Source organism: Musca autumnalis, unplaced genomic scaffold (genome assembly GCF_047663935.1).
Source record: "Musca autumnalis isolate F117 unplaced genomic scaffold, ASM4766393v1 scaffold_1, whole genome shotgun sequence".
NCBI classification, from domain to species: domain Eukaryota; kingdom Metazoa; phylum Arthropoda; class Insecta; order Diptera; family Muscidae; genus Musca; species Musca autumnalis.
Genome location: NW_027411644.1, coordinates 103,776,699 through 103,799,048, shown reverse-complemented (window position 1 = coordinate 103,799,048; position 22,350 = coordinate 103,776,699). Strand labels below are relative to the sequence as shown.

The 22,350-nt window shown below is 35.5% G+C and overlaps 1 protein-coding gene across 1 annotated transcript in view; it reads left to right on the top strand.

The window, feature by feature from the left end:
- Window positions 1-21,334, top strand: part of Dhc1 (dynein axonemal heavy chain 1) — a 339,369-nt gene extending 318,035 nt beyond the window's left edge. The window contains exon 33 of the mRNA XM_073986825.1: window positions 20,941-21,334. Coding sequence (XP_073842926.1) covers window positions 20,941-21,194 — 254 coding nt within the window. The 3' untranslated portion in view covers window positions 21,195-21,334. The remainder of the gene's footprint in view (window positions 1-20,940) is intronic.
- Window positions 21,335-22,350: the final 1,016 nt, after the last annotated feature.

The following is a 22,350-nucleotide window of genomic DNA, read 5'->3' as shown; positions in this document are numbered from 1 at the left end:
TGTGTCAGATCCAGCTCGGATTTTATGGCCCCATCTAAACATGGTTAAATACTGAGTTTTTAAAGAAATTCGGAGCTATATCTCTGAAACCAATGCGAATCTTCTTCTGACCTCTGAAGCAAATTTGTAGATAAGAACAAGAATAAAATATTTAGAGAAATAATGAACACGAAAAACAACATTTATTGTCTCAAATTTCAAAATATAAGGAAAAATGCCACAATTTTTATACATTTCGCACCGTATCTCCACAACCGTTAATTTTTTCTGAATATTTTCTTTTGGAAAAATATTCCCTGGAATGCAATACACAACTCTTTAAAACATGTCATTGTTGTAAAATGCCTCTATGCCGTTGTTTTCAGTACATTTTCAACGACGATTTAGTAAAAATGTCAATAAAAGTGAAATCCGAAATGCGAGAATAAACTGTTGGTGTGAACTGTGTTTGAAATACGTGTTGTAAAAGATATGATGCAAAATACCGCTGAAACAACATGAAGTAAGCATTTTAGAGTTTCAGAATGTTCGCAAGAATTGTTAAGAACTTTATTTAGAAGATTTTTGCAATCGGCTACTTGGCTCAACTCCCAATAGTTTAGCTGATACCGACCAGAATTCCAAAAACTAGGTAAAATTTTCTATATTTTATCGATTTTGATGCCCTAGATGAAGTTTTTCTTATGTTGTTTTTTTTTTTTTTAAAGAAAAGATCTACTAGTTTACGGCCACAATATTGCTAAAGACAGCAAGGTCAAATTCCTATTCGTTTCTGAGATAAAGGCCTGTTAAATGCAAAAAAGTGTAGATTTAGCCCGGTTTAGACGAGGCCATAAAATTCGAATTGGATCTGACAGGACAAAACCCTACTAGGGTTTTTGTAGTCTAAATATGTACTTTCAAAAAATGCATACTAGAAGTTGTTTGCATTTTCAGTGTTGCATAGTGATATACTATATGTTTACTGAGGTACCATAACTTTAGTAAAAAAGTTGTAAATTTTCGCGGATATTAGGAAAGAATTGAAAAAAAATTGGTTGTTTACAACTTGTTTTAATAAACTTCCATCTTTTTATGCATATGAAAAATATTTAAAAATATGTAAATAATCTAAACATTGCGAAGATCTGTTTAGCGATTTGCATATTACAGCAAAAACAAAAAAAACAATTTTTTTTAATCTATTTTGTGAGTTAGTTGAAGAAATTGTAGGAAAAGTTGGTCGGAATTACTTTTCTATTTTAGTTAAATTTCACGCAAAAAAATCACATTTTTTTATTCTATTCACTTCTCGAATACACGCTAAAGTCTAGGAGAAGATATGGAGAACGTTCAAATAAATGTTGGGTGACTTTAAATGGGAAATAATCTTGAAATAAAACTGCATCGGGTAATTTTGAAATGCGTGTAAATCGCGAAATCTTCAAAATCACTTGATGCGCATGTTGTTTACCAATACATGGACTTCTTCTCTTTTAATTCGACACATTTGCCAGTATTTACTTTAGATGCTACCCAGCAAGCATTTATTATCGCCCATTACCCGAAGCAGTCACTCCCAGGCGATAGAAATACACATCCGCGATCTCGCATTCTAATTGAAGTAGGCACACCGTTCGGGAAGAAATGAACCACGTCCACGACACTACTTGTGAATGCCGCTTTCGACACTTCCTAGAAGTACTTTTAGCGATAAAATTGGTTGTGACGAAAAAAAAAACATTTTTTTTCGTTTTTCATTTTATCTGTTGTTATTCTTTTAATTTTTATTTTTTTACTATTCTAATTAATGTTCCAAATTACATACGTTTTTAAAGAACTATCCTTAGATGAAATTGCCATCTTCATTAATTTTTGTACTTTTAAAAATGTTATGTTGCCTGACCTGGGAATCAATCCCATGACCTTAAGAATGCAAAGCGAACATGCTTACCACTGCACCACCGTACCTTACAAACACCAGATAGACTAAAGTCTTATATTAGTTTAAGGTTGTACACGCCTCAAATGAACGTAAACAATCGAAGTGTCTGCATTGACCAGAGAAAGTGTCTGCCCATGCGATAGTCGTAAGTAGTAGCATTGTTAGTGTAAAAAATCAATAATAGAATTTCGATCTCCTTTGCTGACACTAGCTAGTTATTCAAGAAGTTCAAAAAGGGACAGCAATGCAATTGTTATTGTAAAATGATAAAGGATCGCTATTTTCTAGAATAGAAGTTCAGAAAGCGATTACTTCTGATAGAGAAAGTGACTCACTCACTCCCAATTGCTGGCTGGGTAATATGTAGCATCGTCTGCAGTTTAGTGTGTAAAAAACTGTATAACGCTTATAATTTGCACAAACTGCATACACTTTTTATGCGCATCCGATTTTACTATCATCCATGAAGAAATACATCGATCTAAACCTATTTCGATAAACCGCTGTTTTCGCAAAAACGCGAGTGATGTGTCGGTTTCTTCATTGAGAAGGAAACGATCCACAGAAAACGCGATTAAATCCTCGTTATTTTTCGCATATTTTTCTGTTTTTGCAGTAGGCGTTTCCGTCGTTCTAGTGGATAGATTTTCACGATCTATGATTTACATATATGATCCGGACATTCAAAAAACTAAAATATCTTGAGTTTACAGGACAATCGAAAGGATATTGTAAATACTGTACCCAAAAAACAGTTTTTTTAGAAAAAATATCGCACAAATTTGTTACCTTTGACAGTAGATTACTGCGATGCTGTATAGACTACATAGTCAATATACACATCAAATTATGCGTAATCACGAGTTCTTTAATCCTACTCTTATCATTTTGAAATACCCGTATGTGCGCCGCATTTAGATCAAAAATACAAAAAACATCTAAAATCTGGCGTCAAAATGTCGCATCCATAAAAGGTGTAAGCAGTGGAGATTATGAAAAGTGATACATTAAAAGTGTAGTCTTCATTTTATAATCTTTAACTTTCACTTTGGCCAGATATCCCTATTTTAAACGGTTGGACTGGCAATCAAATAACAAAGTAAAACAAGTAAGAACGGCGTTAAGTTCGGCCGGGCCGAACTTGTTATACCGTCCACCACAAGTTGTATTGACGTAAAATGGAATAATTAGTTTCCTTTCGTGTCTGAAAATTTGAGCAATTTCGGTAAAACAATGTGAGGCACCATTCTATGGGGGCTATTTCAAAACGTCGATATATACCGACAAATTTCTGACGGACAGTTTTTAGGCTCAAAGAAGACTAAATCCCAAATTTCCTATATTTCGGTAAGAGAATGTGGCTAAACTTAAAAAATACCGAAAATCAAGAAGTACGCTTCTATGGGGATATAGGAAGACGTGGACCTATACTGATAATACTATTCTGGAATATTTAATAACTCTTGGAAGACGAAATAACGAATTTCAGCCATTTCGGTTGGATATTGACGTCACAATCTTCAGTATTACGAAAATCGGGAGGTACCGTTCTATAGGGGCTAATCGAAACGTGGACCTATACCGACGAATTTTAGTCAGAAATGGGGCAATATGAAAGCGTGGACCTGTACAGACATATTTCTGGCGAACAGTTTTATATCATATTGAAGACTAAATACCAAATTTCAGCCATTTTGGTGGAATATTGAAGACACAACCTTCAAAATACGAAAAATCGGGAGGTGCCTTTCCATGGGGGCTATATGAAGGCGTGGACCTATACCGACAAATTTAAAGGGGAAGTTTGAGTACCCCAACGAAGTCTAAATACCAAATTTCAGCCATTTCGGTGGAATATTGAGGCCACAACGTTCAAAATACCGAAAATCGGGAGGTACCGTTCTATGGGGGCTATATATGAAGGCATGGACCGATACCGACAAAGTTCTGGGGAAAAGTTTTATACCGCCAACGTAGACTAAGTACCAAATTTCAGCCATTTAGGTGTGATAATGAATCTAAAACCTTCAAAATACCGAAAATCGGGAGGTACCGTTCTATGGGGGCTATATGAAGGTGTGGACCGATACCGACAAAATTCTGGGGCAAAGTTTTATACCCCTAAAGAAGACTACGTACCAAATTTCAGCCATTTTGATAGGATAAAGAAGCTAAAACCTTCAAAATACCGAAAATCGGGAGGTACCGTTCTATGGGGGCTATATGGAGGTGTGAACCGCTACCGACAAAATGCTGGGGGAAAGTTTTATACCCCTGAAGAAGACTACGTACCAAATTTCAGCCATTTTGGTATGATAATGAGGCTAAAACCTTAAAAATACCGAAAATCGGGAGTTACCGTTCTATGGGGGCTATATGAAGGTGTGGACCGATACCGACAAAATTCTGGAGGAAAGTTTTATACCCCTAAAGAAGACTACGTACCAAATTTCAGCCATTTTGGTAGGATAATGAAGCTAAAACCTTAAAAATACCGAAAATCGGGAGGTACCTTTCTATGGGGGCTATATCAAAACGTGGACCGATATATCCCATTTTCAATACCAACCATCCTGCAAGTAATAAAAACTTCTGTACCAAATTTTGACTCTCTATCTTTAAAATTGCGAGCTGTATCTTGATTTCAACAGACAGACGGACGGACAGACGGACATGGTCAAATCGACATAGAATTTTATGCTGATCAATAATATATATATATACTTTATAGGGTCTCCGACGAATATTTCGATGTGTTACAAACGGAATGACAAATTTAATTATACCCTCCATATGGTGGAGGGTATAAAAAACTAGTTTGCTTCAACGTATTGTTACCTATTTTTATGCATTTACGCGGTCATAGCTTCCAGGCAAATGAACTTTTTTGCTTTGTTTCAAATCACTGCATTTGGTCCAGCTATAGACATATTTTATGGTATACTGCAATAGTTCGCGTATTATAACAGTGCAAATCTTGGCTTCAGCAATATTAATTTTTTTGACTTTTCGTCATATACTTCATATGATCGCAAGTGATTATTTCAATGCGTTACAAACGGAAAAACAATTTTAATATACCCTCCATACTATGGTGGTGGAGGCTATAACACTGTTTAAAATATTTTGATACCTTACAGAGTCTGCTTATGCTGCAGTATATCTTAAACAACGCATCCCTTGTCGTTGTTGTTGTGGCAGCAACGCAAATATGTTCAATCGTGTAATGCTGTTATAGTACCATGCATTTTCCGGCATTCATCTTGATGTTGGGCAACTGCAAACAGCTTCTCATCGTGGTTAACAGTAGTGCCTCTAGAATCTTTGCTACTGTGTCAGAAAAAATATAAGCCGTACGTGAACGGATAATGCAAGATCATCATGTTATATACCGTGAGATAGAGGCATCTTTGAGCTTTACTTCCACCAGCTAACATTCGATATTGCAGGAATACGTGGCCGCAAAGATGGGGTTTTCTAGCCGGATCTCGTGTCGATCGTTGCAAGAAATTTCGAAAAAAATACGATCGCTGTGCTTCAAAATTATATAAATCATGCTGTTTTGAGGGGATAAAAAATTCAGACATGGCTTGGAATACCTTTGAGCGTAAGGTACTGTCAAAGGCTTCTCTCTAATCGAAAAAAGATGGTAAGTGTCGTCCTGCATATATTTGCCGCAGGATAAATATCTGGTCCATGGTGGATTAGGATTTTTCTTATCTCCTTTCTTGTGGGCGGGACACGCGATGTTCAGGTTCCAATAGTCGGGTACGCGTTCTTTCTGCCAGATGGTGCTAACTAGCCTCCGGTTTTGAACAGCTTGGCTGGTAAGCCATCGGCTCCATCTGCCCTATTATGCTTCAGCCCTATTATGAGTGGGTTTGTGGTATCTTCGTCCTATTCGCTAGTATTGAATACCAACAGTTTGGAAAAATACTCTTTACATATTCTAAGCACACTATCTGTATCAGTTACCAAATTACTTTGCTGGTTTCTGCAGGAGTATATGCCTGTACCAAAGCCATCAGCTTTTCCATCCCGTTTTTCCATTTCTCTCTTTTTCCTGCGGAAAATACATTTCTCGTCTCTTCTTTTCTCCCGATATGTCTCTCGAGGGCTATGTGTTGCTTCTAATTGTAGAGTAGCCCTATAAACCACATTTTTCTCTTCGGTAGCAGCACGACACTTCTGGTCATACCATGAATTCCTTGGTGGATGTCTCTGGTATCCAAGTATGGACTTTGCGAATGTTTGCATGGAGTGGGCAATACTTTGCCACTGTGCTGATATGTTATCGGGACGAGGAGTGCTTTGATTAAGCATTTGGACCAGTTAAGTGGAATATGCTTTGGCTATATGTTGTGATTGCAGCTTATCGATATTCAACTTCCGTTCTTTTCCTGTTCGTACTTTATTTGCTACGTTTAATCGGTTACGTACATTTGCTGCAACAAGGTGATGGTCCGAGACTATGTTTGCTCCTGCTCGATGAATGTCTTCCATCTATCACAACGTGATCTATTTGATTTCTTGTTTTTGTGTTCTGGAGATAGCAATGTGCTCTTATGATTGTCGAGATGCTTAAATCTGGTACTGGTAATTACCATGTTGTTTCCTATGCGAAGTCTATCAACCTCATTCCATTGTCAGACGTTTCACTGTGGAGATTGTTGGGCCAAAGATATTCTCGACATTAAACATCTGAAGTTGCCAACAATAATATGAAGTTGGATTAGAGCTCAAAAGTTTTGCGGAGGATTTACCTGAAGGAACGGACCGCGTCGTTCTTCCTATCGGTAGATTTCGCGCCCATCAGTCATTTCAGTTGGTCACCGTATAATTTAGAAAAAACATTATATCGCTGTAAACAAGCCAACAAGGAGTGGCCTTGGATCTTCGAACAGATTATAAGCTCACTTAAACAAAAATGTTAAACTGGGGGAGGAGGAGGAGGAGGAGGGGGAGGGGGAAGAAGGAGGACAAAATATTAGGAGATCTCCGTTTTAGTAAAATTGTTTAGCTTTTGGGGCGAGGTAACTGAAGGTATGTACCGATATTGCCCTTCTTCGAACTTAAGCTAAGTTTTGACAAAATATATGGAAGGCCAAATTTTGGACTAAATCCAGCCACTACACATGGATTTTTCTATTGCTTTCTGGACATTTTCTCAGGAAGTGTGGAAAAAACTTGTGCCGTCGTAATGGGAAGAGGGAATACGAGTTGTTACCACAAAAATCAAAGGGAGGCGCGAGCAGCTCTCAAACTGAACTTTTCCGAAATTTTGTGTGGGAGGTACCCGAAGGAGTGGACCCTCGATTTCTTTATTCATAATAGTTAATAGAACAACTCCTTCGGGTACCTAACCTTCGCGAACTGGAAAATTTCGAAAACTCTGGCAGAAACGTCAAAATTAACGTATCAGCCAATCATGCACTACTCGGCCAAAATTGTTTAGAAGAAAGTCGGAGAAGAGAGCGACATACAACGTCATTTTTATACCCTCCACCATAATATGGAGGGTATAATTAAATTTGCATTCCGTTTTTACCACATCGAAATAGCCAGCCCGCCCGTCTGTTGAAACCATGATACATCTCGCAATTTTCCATTATTCTTACGATGTTTGGTATTGAAAATGGGCTCTATCGGGCTATATCAATATACCACTGAACTGCCTAAAAATTGGTATTTAGTGTTCGTTGGGGATAAAAAACTTTCCACCTGAACTTGTCGGTATATGTCGATTTTTTCATATAGCCCCCATAGGACGGTACCTCCCGATTTTCGGTATTTTGTAGGTTGAGGCATCAATATATCACTGAAATGGCTGAAATTTGGTATTTAATCTTCATTGGGGGGTATAAAACTTTTCACCTAAAATTTATCGGTATAGGTTAACGTCTTCATATAGCCCAGATAGAACGGTACCACCCGATTTTCGGTATTTTGTAAGTTGAGGCCTCAATTTCCCACCGAAATGCCTGAAATATGGTATTTAGTCTTCTTTGGGGGTATACAATTTTCCACCTGAAATTTGTCGGTTTAGGTCCACGCCTTCATATATCCCCCATAGAACAGTACATACCGATTTTCGGTATTTTGAAGGTTATGCCTTCAATATCCCAACGAAATGACTGAAATTTGTCTTTCGTTGGAGGGATACATTTTGTCACCTGAAATTGGTCGATATGCCTTCATATAGCCCCCATGCCTTAATATAGCCCCATAGAACTGTACCCCCCGATTTTCGGTATTTTGAAGGTTTTAGCCTCATTATAACACCAAAATTGCTGAAGTTTGGTATTTAGTCATAGAACTGTACCTCTCGATTTTCGGTATTTTGAAGGTTTTAGTTTTATTAACACACCGAAATAGCTGAAATTTGGTATTTAGTCTTCGTTGGGGGTATACAATTTTCCACCTGATGTTTGTCGGTTTAAGTCCACGCCTTCATTTAGCCCCCATTGAACAGTAAATTCCGACTTTCAGTGTTTTTTGGGTTGTGGCCTCAGTATCCCACATAAATTGCTGAAATTGGGTATTTCGTCTTCGTTGGGGGTATACAACTTTCCACCTAAAATTTGTCATATTGCCCCCGTAGAGCGGTGCCCTCTGATTTTCGGTGTTTTAAACGTTTTAGCCACATTATACAAACGGAATAACTGAAATTTGGTATAAAGTCTTCGCTAAAGGTATAACACATTTACACAGGTACAAGCATTCCTTTGCAAAAAATCAGGCACCATATAAGTTCACGGTTTCCTACACGCAAAAAAACGGCCTCTCTAACATATGTCCCAAACATATTGCTCTCAGTAAGAACTCACTGGCTATCTCTATAGTATACACACAAATGTTGTGGTTTTTTATCGAAAGACAAAAGAACAACAAACACATAGGTACATACAAAATTCCAAAGAAATACATAACACACTTTATTAAAAGAAAAACTGATTGAAATAATTTGTAAATATTCACACTTTTAAAAAGGAAAAAAAATATATAGAAACGTGGTTGAACGCTTCTCCTTAGTTGTAAAATAAAACAAATTGTCCTCATAGTTGAAATCATTAGCGGGGAATCGGCATCTAGAATCAAATGATTATGTAATGTAATAAATAAATATGGATATGCCATATTTCAAATATACATAAATAAGTGTGTATGTAATTACCAATATTAAATGCGATTTCTTCCTTGTCCAATAAAATAATTCCATTCAACTTTCCGATTCAATTATAATATGTATTGGGCATTTAATTTACTAAAAAGCACAATTTATTTAAGAAAACACAAAACACTGATTTTTTCACTCACTTTACCGTCTTGACTCTACAAAGGCAACTAAAACACTGAAGAAAGAAAAAAAATATAATTCATATCATTTCTTGTTTTCTTCGTCGCCTGCTAAGTTGGTTAACAACAACAAAACAAGAAACACGCGAGTTTGACGCATACATGCCACCAAAGCCCCCTTCTTCGCTTCTACGTCTTCTATTATACAATACACACAACTCTTTATTACACTATGCAACACTGAAAATGCAAACAACTTCTAGCAAGCATTTTTTGAAAGTACATATTTAGACTACAAAAACCCTAGTAGGGTTTTGTCCTGTCAGATCCAGATCGGATTTTATGGCCTCATATAAACCGGGCTAAATCTACACTTTTTTGCATTTATTAGGCTTTTAACTCAGAAACCAATAGGAATATGGCCTTGCTGTCTTTAGCAATATTGTAGCCCTAAACTAGTAGAACTTATCTTTTGAGAGAACCACATAAGAAAAACTCCATCTAGGGCATCAAAATCTATAAAATATAGAAAATTTTACATAATTGCTGAAATTCTGGTCAGTATCGGCTAATCTATTGGGAGTTCAACCAAGTAACCTTTTGCAAAAATCTTCCAAATAAAGTTCTCAAACAATTCTTTAGAAAATTCTGAAACTCTAAAATGCTTCCTTCATGTTGTTTCAGCGGTATTTTGCATCATATCTTTTACAACACGTATTTCAAACACAGTTCACACCAACAACTCTCGCATTTCGGATTTCACTACATTATTGACATTTTTATTAAATCGTCGTTGAAAAATGTACTGAAAAACAACGGCATAGATGCATTTTACAACAATGACATGTTCTGTGTACTACATTCCAGGGAATATTTTTCCAAAAGAAAATATTCAGATAAAATTAACAGTTTTGGAGATACGGTGCGAAATGTATAAAAATTGTGGAATTTTTGTATATATTTTGAAATTTGAGGCAATAAATGTAGTTTTTCGAGTTCATTATTTCTCCAAATATTTTATTCTTGTCCTTATCTACAAATTTGCTTCAGAGGTCAGAAGTAGATTCGCATTGGTTTCAGAGATATAGCCCCGAATTTCTTTAAAAACTCAATATTTAACCATGTTTAGATGGGGCCATAAAATCTGAGCTGGATCTGACACAACAAAACCCAACTAGTGTTTCTTGTCGTTTGGGTCTGTACTTTCAAAAAATCTTCAGTTCGAGGTGTTTGCACAAGATCACCTTAAAAAGGTTGCACAGTGTTATAAAACAGCATTCCACAGCCGCGAGAGCACTGTTATTACTCTCGTTGACAAACATCCTCTCTCCACCCATCAAAAAAATGTTCTAACATAAAAAATATGTTTTACCAAACATATCAAATTGAGATATGTTACAAAATGTTGCAAACATATACTTGTTTGGACCCAAACATATTATGTTTGGATCCAAACATATATTTGTTTGCAACCGGTCCCAAACATATCTTTGTTTGGATCCAAACATATTTCTAACATAAATTTTTCTGCGTGTATAGCTCCCATATAAGCGTAGCCACCACCATTTAAGGTTTTTTGAAGATGTTACCTACATTTTGCTACCGAATTGGTCGTTAATTGGACTTTTGTGTTCCCAGACGATAGAAAACTTATTCGGGAATGAACTGTCCATATATATCGAGGTTTAAGTCTAGCCAATATTGTCCAATTCTATGTATTTCGGGGTTTGTTGCTTTTGTGAAATTTTCGAACTGAGATTGCTGTAATTTAAAAATTTCAAACTTAGCGCCGCACATACGGGTAATATAGGCCAAAAGTTGATCAAAACTCAACATATAAAAATCGCGTTTTTAAAAACAAACTATTGGTAACAGTCACCTGACCCTTTTCCCCATTCGCTATGACCATCCGCAACTATCTGCGGTTAACCAATCCAAAGCAGCAGCCGATTGAACTCAGCTGTAATGAAAGCAAAAAAGTACATGTTCAAATATTATAAAATGAAGTGAACATTGAAATAAAAATATTTTCGAGAAAATTTATAATTTTTAAGGTTTTTTGTTTTTGTATATTCTCCGTACAAGATAAGCTTATAAAGTTACAAATTGTTTTTGCAGCTTCACTCTTTAATAATGGTAGTACATCTCTTCCTTCATGCATATTTTTTATGATAATTTTTAAGATAACTCAAATTTCAAAAGTGAAAAAGTGCATGATGCGAACATTTGCGGACCATAATTACTTTTGGTGATTTATGCACTGAAGTCTCCAACATTAGATCCAATCATAATATATTACACATATTTGCGTCATTCTGAAAAAAATATTTAAATATGGAAGTATTTAAGAAAAACATTTACAAAATAGAAATATATTTTGGTTCCAGCGTTCGCCAAATCTACTTATTTTATTTGTACTCATGTGTATTAGAGCTCATAAAAATCGTGAAAGATAATTGTTTTTGCATCTTCACTATTAGTTTATTGTGACACATCCCATCATTCATAGATATCTTTTATGATAACTCAAATTTCAATGGTGAAATACTACATGATGCGAACGTTTGCGGACCATAGTTATTTTTGATGTTTTATGCAAGATTCTGCAGATTATGCTGATTCAAAGATAATACGCTACGCATAGTTGCGCCAATCTGAAATAATCATATTTTTCTCCACTGCAATCATGAAAATCTTTAAATTTGTTTCTGCAGTTAAATTGGAATAATTTATGTAAAACAATTAAAAAAAATTAACAAAATGTTTTGGCAACGTTTGCCAACACTAATTTTTGATCTGTCTTATAGCGGGGGCTCTTATTTATCAGAATAAATCAAAACTTTTGATAAATGTTTGCGCCATTCGGAAAAACCACTGGTTTTAGTGAAGTAAATTTTAAATAATTTCTGTAAAACAATTTTAAAAAAATTACAAAAATATTTTGGCAAAGTTTGCCAACACTAATTTTTGATCTGTCTTATAGCCGGGGCTCTTATTTATCGGACTAAATCAAAACTTTTGATAAATGTTTGCGCCATTCGGAAAAATCACTGGTTTTTCTGAAGTAAAATTTCAATAATTTAAAAATAATAATTTAATAATAAATTTAACAAGTATAAAGTCGATAAGTTCGGCCGGGCCGAACTTTTTATACCCTCCACCATAAAATAGTCTTAATTAAAATGGAATAATTAGGGTCCTTTCACAATTTTAGGTGGAACAACTTTTCGACAATGAATAGACTCCTACTGCCTCCCACTATAACGCTAATTCCTGATGGCCCACAGGGTCGCTAACAAAAATTTCATCACGCCATAACGCGAAAGTTCGACTCACGGCGGATCTGTCCTTCGGGGTTCATAATATACTCACCAAGGCCTTTGTTCCCCTAGAGGAATTTTCCGTGCCCCAGACTTTCACCTCAATTTTGTTGCACAGTATTATCTAATCTAAAGGTACCACCTACGGGGCTATATCAAAGAGTCAACCTATCTTTAAATTTTTTGGCAGAAAAGTTTTATAGCTGCAGTGAACTTCAAGAGTCAAATTGAGGGTAGTTTCATCAAAACAATGTAGACCCTCAAAAATGGACCCATGTTGGCGAATTTTAGTGAAGAAATTTCGTGACCACTGAGAATTCCCGAAAATCGGGAGGTACAGTTATATGGGGGGTATACCAAAACATGGACCTATATTAACGATTATTTTTGAATAGACAAAATTGTAGCTAAAATTCTCAAAATACCGATCATTACAGCTAGATCGGTTAAAAATTGCAGCTAAAATTCTCAAAATACCGAAAATCGGGAGATACCGTTATATGGGGGCTATACCAAAACATGGACCTATGTTGACGATGTTTCGTTGGAGAAGTTTTATGACCACTGAGAACCTCAAACGGCAAATTACAGGTAGTTCGGTTAAAAATTGTAGCTAAAATTCTCAAAATACCGAAAATCGGGAGGTACCGATATATGGGGGCTATACCAAAACATGGACCTATGTTGATGATGTTTCGTGGAGATGTTTCATAACCACTGAGAACCTCAAATGTCACATTACAACTAGTTCGGTTAAAAATTTTAACTAAAATGCTCAAAATACCGAAAATCGGGAGGTACGGTTATGAGGGGGGCCATACCAAAACATGGACCTATGTTGACGATGTTCGGTGGAGATGTTTCATGACCATTGAGAACCTCAAATGTCAAATTACAGATAGTTCGGTTACAAATTGTGGCTAAAATTTTCAAAATACCGAAAATCGGGAGGTACCGTTATATGGGGGCTATACCAAAACATGGACCTATGTTGACGATGTTTGGTGGAGATGTTTCACGACCACTGAGAACCTCAAATGTAAAATTGCAGATAGTTCGGTTAAAAATTGTGGCTAAAATTCTCAAAATACCGAAAATCGGGAGGTACCGTTATATGGGGACTATACCAAAACATGGACCTATGCCCATATCCTTTGGGATATAAGTTTGCTGATCACTAGGAACTCTAAGTGCCAAATTATAGCTAATTCGGTATGCAAATGTGTCGCAGAACGTCAAAATACCTCAAATCCGGAGGTACCGTTATATGGGGGCTATACCAAAGAGTGGACCGATATAGCCCATCTTGACCTGCCTATGGAAAAACGACCCTCGGGTGCAAAATTTCAGCACTCTATCTCAATTATTGCGGACGCTAGAGTAATTACAACAGACGGACAGACGGACGGACAGACGGACATGGCTAGATCGTCTTAGAATTTTATCCTGATCAAGAATATATATACTTTATAGGGTCGCAAATGATTAGTTCGATGTGTTACAAACGGAATGACAAACTAATAATACTATGGTGGAGGGTATAAAAATGGTTTTTATAAGAGAATAAAAACCGCCATAACTTTTGCGCGCATCGGCATGGTAAAGGAAATTTGGTTTTTTTCAGCTTGATCGGACCTATACTACGCTTTTAGTGCATTATTTACCTAACATCCGATGCTAATATATATGGGAGCTATATCCAAATCTGGACAGATTTTCATTATTTTCTACAAAAATAGTCCTTGGACCAAAGATATGATTTGTGCAAAATATTATATCAATCGGATTATAAATGAGGTTTTTAGGAGTTTTAATCAACTTTTAACATGCATTACTCCTATGTGCGCCGTTTTTACTTGTTTCTTAAAAAAAATTCTAATATGTTGAACAAACATGCATGTTTATGCATTATAGTCCCCTCTTACTTGTTAAAATAATGGGTTAGTAGGGGTTTTGTAATAAACGGGTTAGGTTACCAAAAGAGAGTTAATGAGCAATAGGTACTTCCATGCTTAACCCCGCATTACGATAGATCCACTATTGTGTTTTATCCAAAGCCGATCCATTGTGTGAGAAGTTTCTGGAGTCACGGAAGGCTACGCAATATACGCTTAATCCCGAAAGAATGTACTTCCCAAAAGAAAAAAAAAAACAAAAAGACCGTTGTAATCGGGAGAACAAAGTTCACCAATTTTGATTGACGAAGGGAATGTAAGATACCAAACAACGGCGCTGATCGGCTTTAACATGACAAGTCCAGGCCCTATCATTATCACTGTGTCTTCCAAAATGCGCCCTGACTTCCCCAAGGTTGTGAACTACGAACAATAAAAACTTTTTTTGGCGTCAGGTTATAAACCAATCCCTATAAAAAAGACGCAAATGTTAAAAGACCATGATCTACAGCTGTAATGCTTAGGGTGTCCAAAACCGAAACCGGTTAACCGGTTACCCGGTTTTGAGTTACAAAACCGAAACCGGTTTTCGCCAAAAACGTTATTTTCGGTTAACCGACAAAACCAGTTATTTGTGTCGGTTAACCGGTTTTAAAAAAATAGTGATATTTTTAATATTTCACTACAATTGTTTCCTTGAAAGTAAACTAAACTTAACTATTAACCTTTAAATTTGAAATATTTTTTGTTTAAAATGTAAAGTTGTGCCAATCTAGTTCAATTTACTACGCAGTTCCAATAGCCCACATCGTTTTTATGTGAAAATTGCGTATACGTAATATCACACGGGAGTTTGTATGAAGTTATTCACACGTTTTGGAACTAGTACAGTGAACTAGGAACTAGAGCTGTAGTAGCTACAATTTAAAACCAATGTTTAGTCCAACATAGTAATTATTAAACAGATCGCCGAATGTTCACTAAGATCAGCCTTACTAGGGGAAATGTGTGCATAATTAACACAATCTTTAGACGAATGTCAGGTTACAAAGGGTAACGGTAACAAAATGAATGTTGGATTCAGGCATTTCGCGATAACTTGAGGTTTGCAAAGCAAGACGAAGAATCCGGATTTAATGAAATGTAAACTTTATTCTTTTGGTAGACAATTTTATATTTGTATGGTTTACCAATTTCTGCCTTTATTTTGCAGCCCCATTTCGAGATTAAATACCAAATAACAAGGATATTTTGAGATAATTATATAATAACGAAGTCGTTATACTTATTTTACCCCTTGTCGCACATTTTTAATCAACTATTTATAAATTATAAGCAATTTTGTACCTATTTAACAAAACCGGTTTAAACCGGTTAACCGGTTTTGGCAAATGCTGAAAACCGAAAACCGGTTTTAAAAAAAATTTAAAATGTCGGTTAACCGAAAACCGTTGTGTTTGGAAAACCGGATTTTTGGACACCCTAGTAATGCTCGTACTCTTTATGGAGAAGTTGCAGTTTACGCACTGGCGTATGTTCGTGCAAAGTACAATGCCGATACTACTGTCATGCGGACGGACATGACGGATCCAACACCATTATTTCGATTAGGCACATTTTTACTGTATCATCTTTGGCCATAAAGCCGACAGTATAACTAGCTTGTATTTTTACTGTTGCACAATATTATCAATTTTGTAGGTATACTAGCTGACCCGGTTCCGCGTTGCTGGCCCGTCGTTTTGGATTTCCTTGTAAGGCTTAGTAATCTATCTACAATGTATCTATCTAATATTGATACCTCTAGATATTCGAACCGAATTGACGACAAATCGACGTTTTGGTGTAACCCTCATGCAATGGTATCTCCAGATGTAAAATAGAAAATTACTTTAATTAATATGAAGGGTATAATTAACTTTATGATTCTTTTTGTAACTCATCGGAATATTCGTGGGAGAACCTATAAAGTATATATTCGTGATCACCATAAAAAATAAGTGAATATAACGATGTCCGTCTATCTGTTGAAATCAAGATACAGGTCGCGATATTTAACATAGAGCTTTTCAATTTGGTACAGAAGTTTTCATTTTTTCTCCTAGCATGTTTGGTATTGAAAATTGGTTATATCAGTCCACATTTTGATATAGCACCGACTGACCGCCCGTTTTTCGGAATCTTCAAGGTTTTAGCCGCATTATCCTACCGAAATGACAATACTTTGGAATTTAGTCTCCCTTAGAGGCATAAAGCATTTTTCCAAAGGATTATCAGCATAGGTCCACGTTTTGATAGAACTACCCTAGAACGGTACCGCCCGAGTGTCGATATTTGTAGGTTTTAGTCTCATTATCCCACCTAAATGGCTGTAATTTGGTATTAAGTATTCAGTGTGGGTATAAAACATAAAATATTCGGTACAGGTCCAGGTTTCTAAATAGTCTTCATTGAACGGTACCTCTCGATCTTCGGTATTTTCAAGTTTATAGCCACATTATTCATACGAAATGGCTATAATTGGTACTTAGTCTCCCTTGGGGGTATAAACCAATTCTGCAGAGAATTATCGGTATATAGGACGGCACCTCCCGAGTTTCGATAATTTGGAGGTTTTATTCTCATTCCCACCGAAATGTCTATGGCAATTTGGTGTGCTGTCTTCATTGTGGGTATAAAACATTCCCGCATAGAATATTCGGTAGAAGTTTTTTATGTAGCCTTCATTGAACGATACCTTCCGATTTTCAATATTTTCGAGGTTTTAGCGGCATTATTCAACAGAAATGGCTATATTTGGTATAAAGTCTTCCTTGGAAGTATCAAATATTTTAGCAGATAATTGTCGGTATAAATCCAAGTTTTCATTCATAAAACAATACCTACCGATTTTTATACCCTACACCACTATGTGGTAAGGGGTATTATGTCTTTGTGCATTTGTATGAAACGTGCACTTTCTGAGTCGATTTATGCATGTCCGTCCGTCTGTCTGTCCATGTATTTTTGTTCGCAGCCTACAGGTCGCATTTATTATCCAATTATTATCATTTTTTCGCCATAAGAGGTGCAAATCGGTTCAGATTTCAATATAGCTCCCATATATATGTTCGTCCGATTTTAGGTATTTGATGCACCAAACACGCTATATACGTCTGATTTTAATGAAATTTTGAGTGTGTGACTCAATTTGGTCTAGAAATAAGTGTGCCAAATAATATCGAAATCGGTTCAGATTTGGATATAGCTCCCATACATATTTTCGGCCGATTTCACGTATTTTCTGTACCAAAAACGTTATATATGTCCGACTTCAATTAAATTTGGAATGGGTGACTAAATTCGGTCTAGAAATAAATGTGCCAAATTATATCGAAATCGGTTCAGATTTGGATATAGCTCCCATATATATTTTCGCCCGATTTCACGTATTTGCTGCACCAAACACGCTATATACGTCCGATTTTGATGAAATTCGGAATATTTGACTGAATTCGGTCTGGAAATAATTGTATAGGTCCCATATATATTTTCGGCCGATTTCACGTATTTTCAGTACCAAACACGCTATATATGTCCGATTTCAATGAAATTTGGAATGTGTAACTGAATTCGGTCTAGAAATAAATGTGCCAAATTATATCGAAATCGGTTCAGATTTGGATATGGCTCCCATATATATTTTCGGCCAATTTCGCGTATTTGCTGCACCAAACACGCTATATAAGTTCGATTTCAATGATATTTGGAATGTGTGACTGAATTCGGTCTGGAAATATATGTGCGAAATTATATCGAATATATACATTTTATTCTACATATTCACATATTCACAGTGGTGTAGGCTATCATAAAGTGGGAGCCGCCCGACTTTGATCCTTTCCTTACTGGAAATGTTTCGAATGTTTTAGCCACATTATTAAACCTGAATGGCTAAAACCTGATTTCAATATAATTTATGGCGGTGTGCATAAAAGTTGGGGCCGCACAATGGTTCAAGAATCGATTTTCCTGGCCAAAAATCAAAATTTTGTTTTATCAAAGATATTTAATTTCTATATGGGATTCGATAGTAAACATATTGAAACTAAGAAAACCAAAAAATTAGTTCAATTATTGGAAGGTGTGGGCGAGGTGTGCCCCTAAAGACGAACATTTTCCCCATTTTTTGGGAAATGCAAATTTCTCGAGAAAGACGTAGCTATTTCTCGGAAACTATAACAGTTATTGCGTTCATTCTTTTTTTGTAAGATAGGTAGCATTGTGGCCGTTAAAAATCGTTTTAGTAAATTACCGTAGCGTTTACACAACATGAGCTATTTTATTTTTCCTCAGGAACTAAATTTTATGAAATTCCAAATTTAGTGGACTAGAACTTTTGTGGAACAACATGGAACAAAGTTCTGTTTTCACAGAAAGATGCCCAAGAGTCTCCTCTTTCAGCACATATATACTTTTGTACCCGTCCCGTTCAGTCCGTTTACCTCTTTTTTCAATTTATTGAAATTACATGGGTAAAAATGTGTGTTTTTCTATACTGTTTCCATATTAATTACAGCTTTTTGACACAAATTAAAATTTTTTTGAGTATATGAGTTTTTATACGAGTTATATAAGTTTTATGAAAACCCAAGTACAATTTTTTTTAATTTTTGAAAAAAATTAAATTTTTTGTAAAAAATTTTTATATAAATTTTTGAAAAAAAATCAACATTTTTTTTCAATTTTTTTTTTGTAATTTTTGGTAACTTTATTGTTTATTTGTTGGTGTTTGACCATCTTTAATACATAAAAAGATATAACAACCACAAAAACACTCATATTTTGATGAAAAATAGTTGGAAAACTCAAAAGTTTAACTTTGACCTGGAATTTCTCTGCATCTACCAAACCGAATTTTACCGCTTATAATTCGTCTGATAGCTGATTGTGTTATCTATCTAACAAAAAAAGAATTATGAAAATATCTCTATCCGTTCAAAAGTTACAGAATTTTGACCAGGAAAAAACGATTCTGAACCACTGTGGGCCGGTCGAATTTAACGTCGTTTTTACTTCTTGTTAACAGAGAGATGTTTGAACACGTTATTATTTTGCACTCCTAAACATGAAAACATCTGTGATTCATAAAAAATTACTTCAAAATGCTATTGGGTTTATCTAGACTTTGCTGTATTAAAAAACGTGGTCTTGATCGGGTTATTCCAAGCACTGAAGTCAATGTTCATGCCATGTTTGCTGTCTTATTTACTAAATTTGTAAATCTAATCAGTAAGAATAAAGCTTTCAAAAATTGGACGCAATCGCGGTATTCTCCTTCCAAAACACCCATTACTGGCAGAGGCCACAATTGCAATTGTATTAAGTACCAACACGTCTAATAATCTCTGATAATTAGCGATTTGTTAAAACCCGTTGTTGGGGAGGTGCCCCACACCCTCCATTTTCGGTATTCTACCACCTTATAAACCTACGCACAATTTCATCCAATTCGGTCCAGTCGATTCGGAAGTTTGATTTAGAAAATCATGTCAGTCTTAAATAACCCTATATACATTTAGATAGGTAATAGATGCACCGAATTGCTGGCCCATCGCTTTAGTGGCCATTGTAAATTTTTTAGACGTTCTAGTTATTTCGCCATCTTTGAAATTATGTTTTGCCTTATTTCTCAATCGTTTTTTTGGAATTATGGTCAAGGGACATTTAACGTTATTTGGGTTGTACTGTATTACAAAATGTGGGGTTGATCGCGCTTTCCCAATTATTGAAGCCAGTGTATATAGCGTTTTTGTAGTCACGCTTACTAAAATGAAGGATATTACCTATAATTATACATTTTTAAAATTGGGCTGACCGCGATATTCCACTTCCGAGATGACCACTCAGGATCAAGACAATTATTACCATAGTATTGGAAACAATTTTTAAACAATACGTTCAAAATTATCTTTGATTTCACGTTTTCTTAAAAAAATTTGTGGGGGAGGTACCCTGGTCACTCCACTGACCAGTATAAAAAATAGCTAAAAACCTATTCTCAGACCTAAAATTTCCACATACAAAATTTTGTGGAATTCGGTCCAGCCGTTTCGGAGGAGTTTAATTTCGAACATCATGGCATACTCGAAGAATTTTATATATATAGATTACCTAAGAGTTTTCAAAATTATTTTTCCACATAGTGAAAAGTATAATAAATTCGTTGCGGTCGATTTTATTTCAATTTTCTTTTACCGTTTTTCTACATCCGATGAAAGTCAGTACAACTTATTCTAATGATTTTTTTTTTGTTTTCATTGTCATGTTATATCCTCATTCATTGTTAAAGAATAACGAATGTCCATCCGCCAAACAAAACAGACAATACAAATTATTAACATTTGAATAAATTTAGTTTTCTCATTTGCAGTCTATTCAGTTTATTAAAAAAGAAGTGTCCTCCCACTATCCATGCTTAATATTAATTGTTCTTCTTTTTTCTTCTTCTTATATTTTCCTACAGGTGCTTCGTTGGATCGTCGCAGCGGTAAATTAATTGAATCGAAAATGAAAGTACTTTACGAGCAAATGCCAGTGATTTACATCTATGCTATTAATACCACGGCCGGCAAGGATCCAAAGTTATATGAATGTCCGATTTATCGTAAACCACAACGTACGGACTTGAAATATGTTGGTTCCATTGATTTTGAAACGGATTTTAATCCAAAACATTGGACACTACGTGGTGTAGCCTTGTTGTGTGATATTAAATGAATGATTTGTGTTAAGGTTTTGCACGAAGATTATGGTCTTATTGTTATCGTTGTTATGTAAGATACAGTGTGTGAATGAGATAAAAACGAGCGTGTGTTTGAATGTTCTTTTAGAATAACATACTCCTAAAGGAGTATAAACATAACATTTATAATTTGGAAGATTTAAAACAATGTAGGTAGAGTTTAGATTCATAAACATTTATCTCTTTAGAAAGAAAACCGACAATCCGCTTTTCCTTTAATACCAATAGATTTGAATCTTCTGAACACCTTAACTATTTTCTTGAATTTAATTAAAAAATTGAAATATCACCTGAGCACAGTCTATATAACAATTAAGGTATACAACACCATTATGCATTTTAGTATAGTTGACTCCCTGAAACCATTGAAAATTACCTACGAATAATTATACGGTAATGGTGAGCTGACCTATATATATATACATACACTTGTGCTCATACAATTAAGTCACCTTATAATGACATCTCAAAACATTGAATAAAAGTATAACGGCTTATTTTTACATATTTTCTTTTGGTTGGTAGATTTGTTGTTGTGAGTTCTAATAATTGTGAGCATAGTTTACAAAAAAATTGAGTGCTTTGCTACATCGGTACATTTGTTTGGTGCATCCTCATTTTTTTCGTGCTCACATAATTAAGTCATTGTTTTTGTAAGACATAGTTTTTGTAAAAATATATTTGTTTATAACGGTATTCAATCGTTGTTACTTAAAACGAGCCAGTACATCACCAATAAACACTTTGAAGATCAGTTTCTCCAAGCTTCTCAGAAAAATGGGTAAGAAACAGAGTTCAACTCCTTGTGAAAGGAAAATAATATGGGAACTCTTCGAAAAACACAGAACTGTTGCTGAGGTCTCTCGAATTTTGAACTTTTCCCGTGGAAAAGTCAATAACGCGATCCAGCATTTTAGAAATCATGGAACTTTCGAGAATTTACCCCGTAAGAAGCCAAGAAAGACTACATCAGCTGATGATAGGCGATTGGTTATGCTAAGTAAAGCTGATCCGTTTCTCACATCTACAGAGATCAGAGCACAGATGGAGGAACATTATGGAGTAAAGATATCGGCGCAAACTGTCCGCCGACGCTTGCAAGAAAATTCGCTGAATGGAAGAATTGCACGA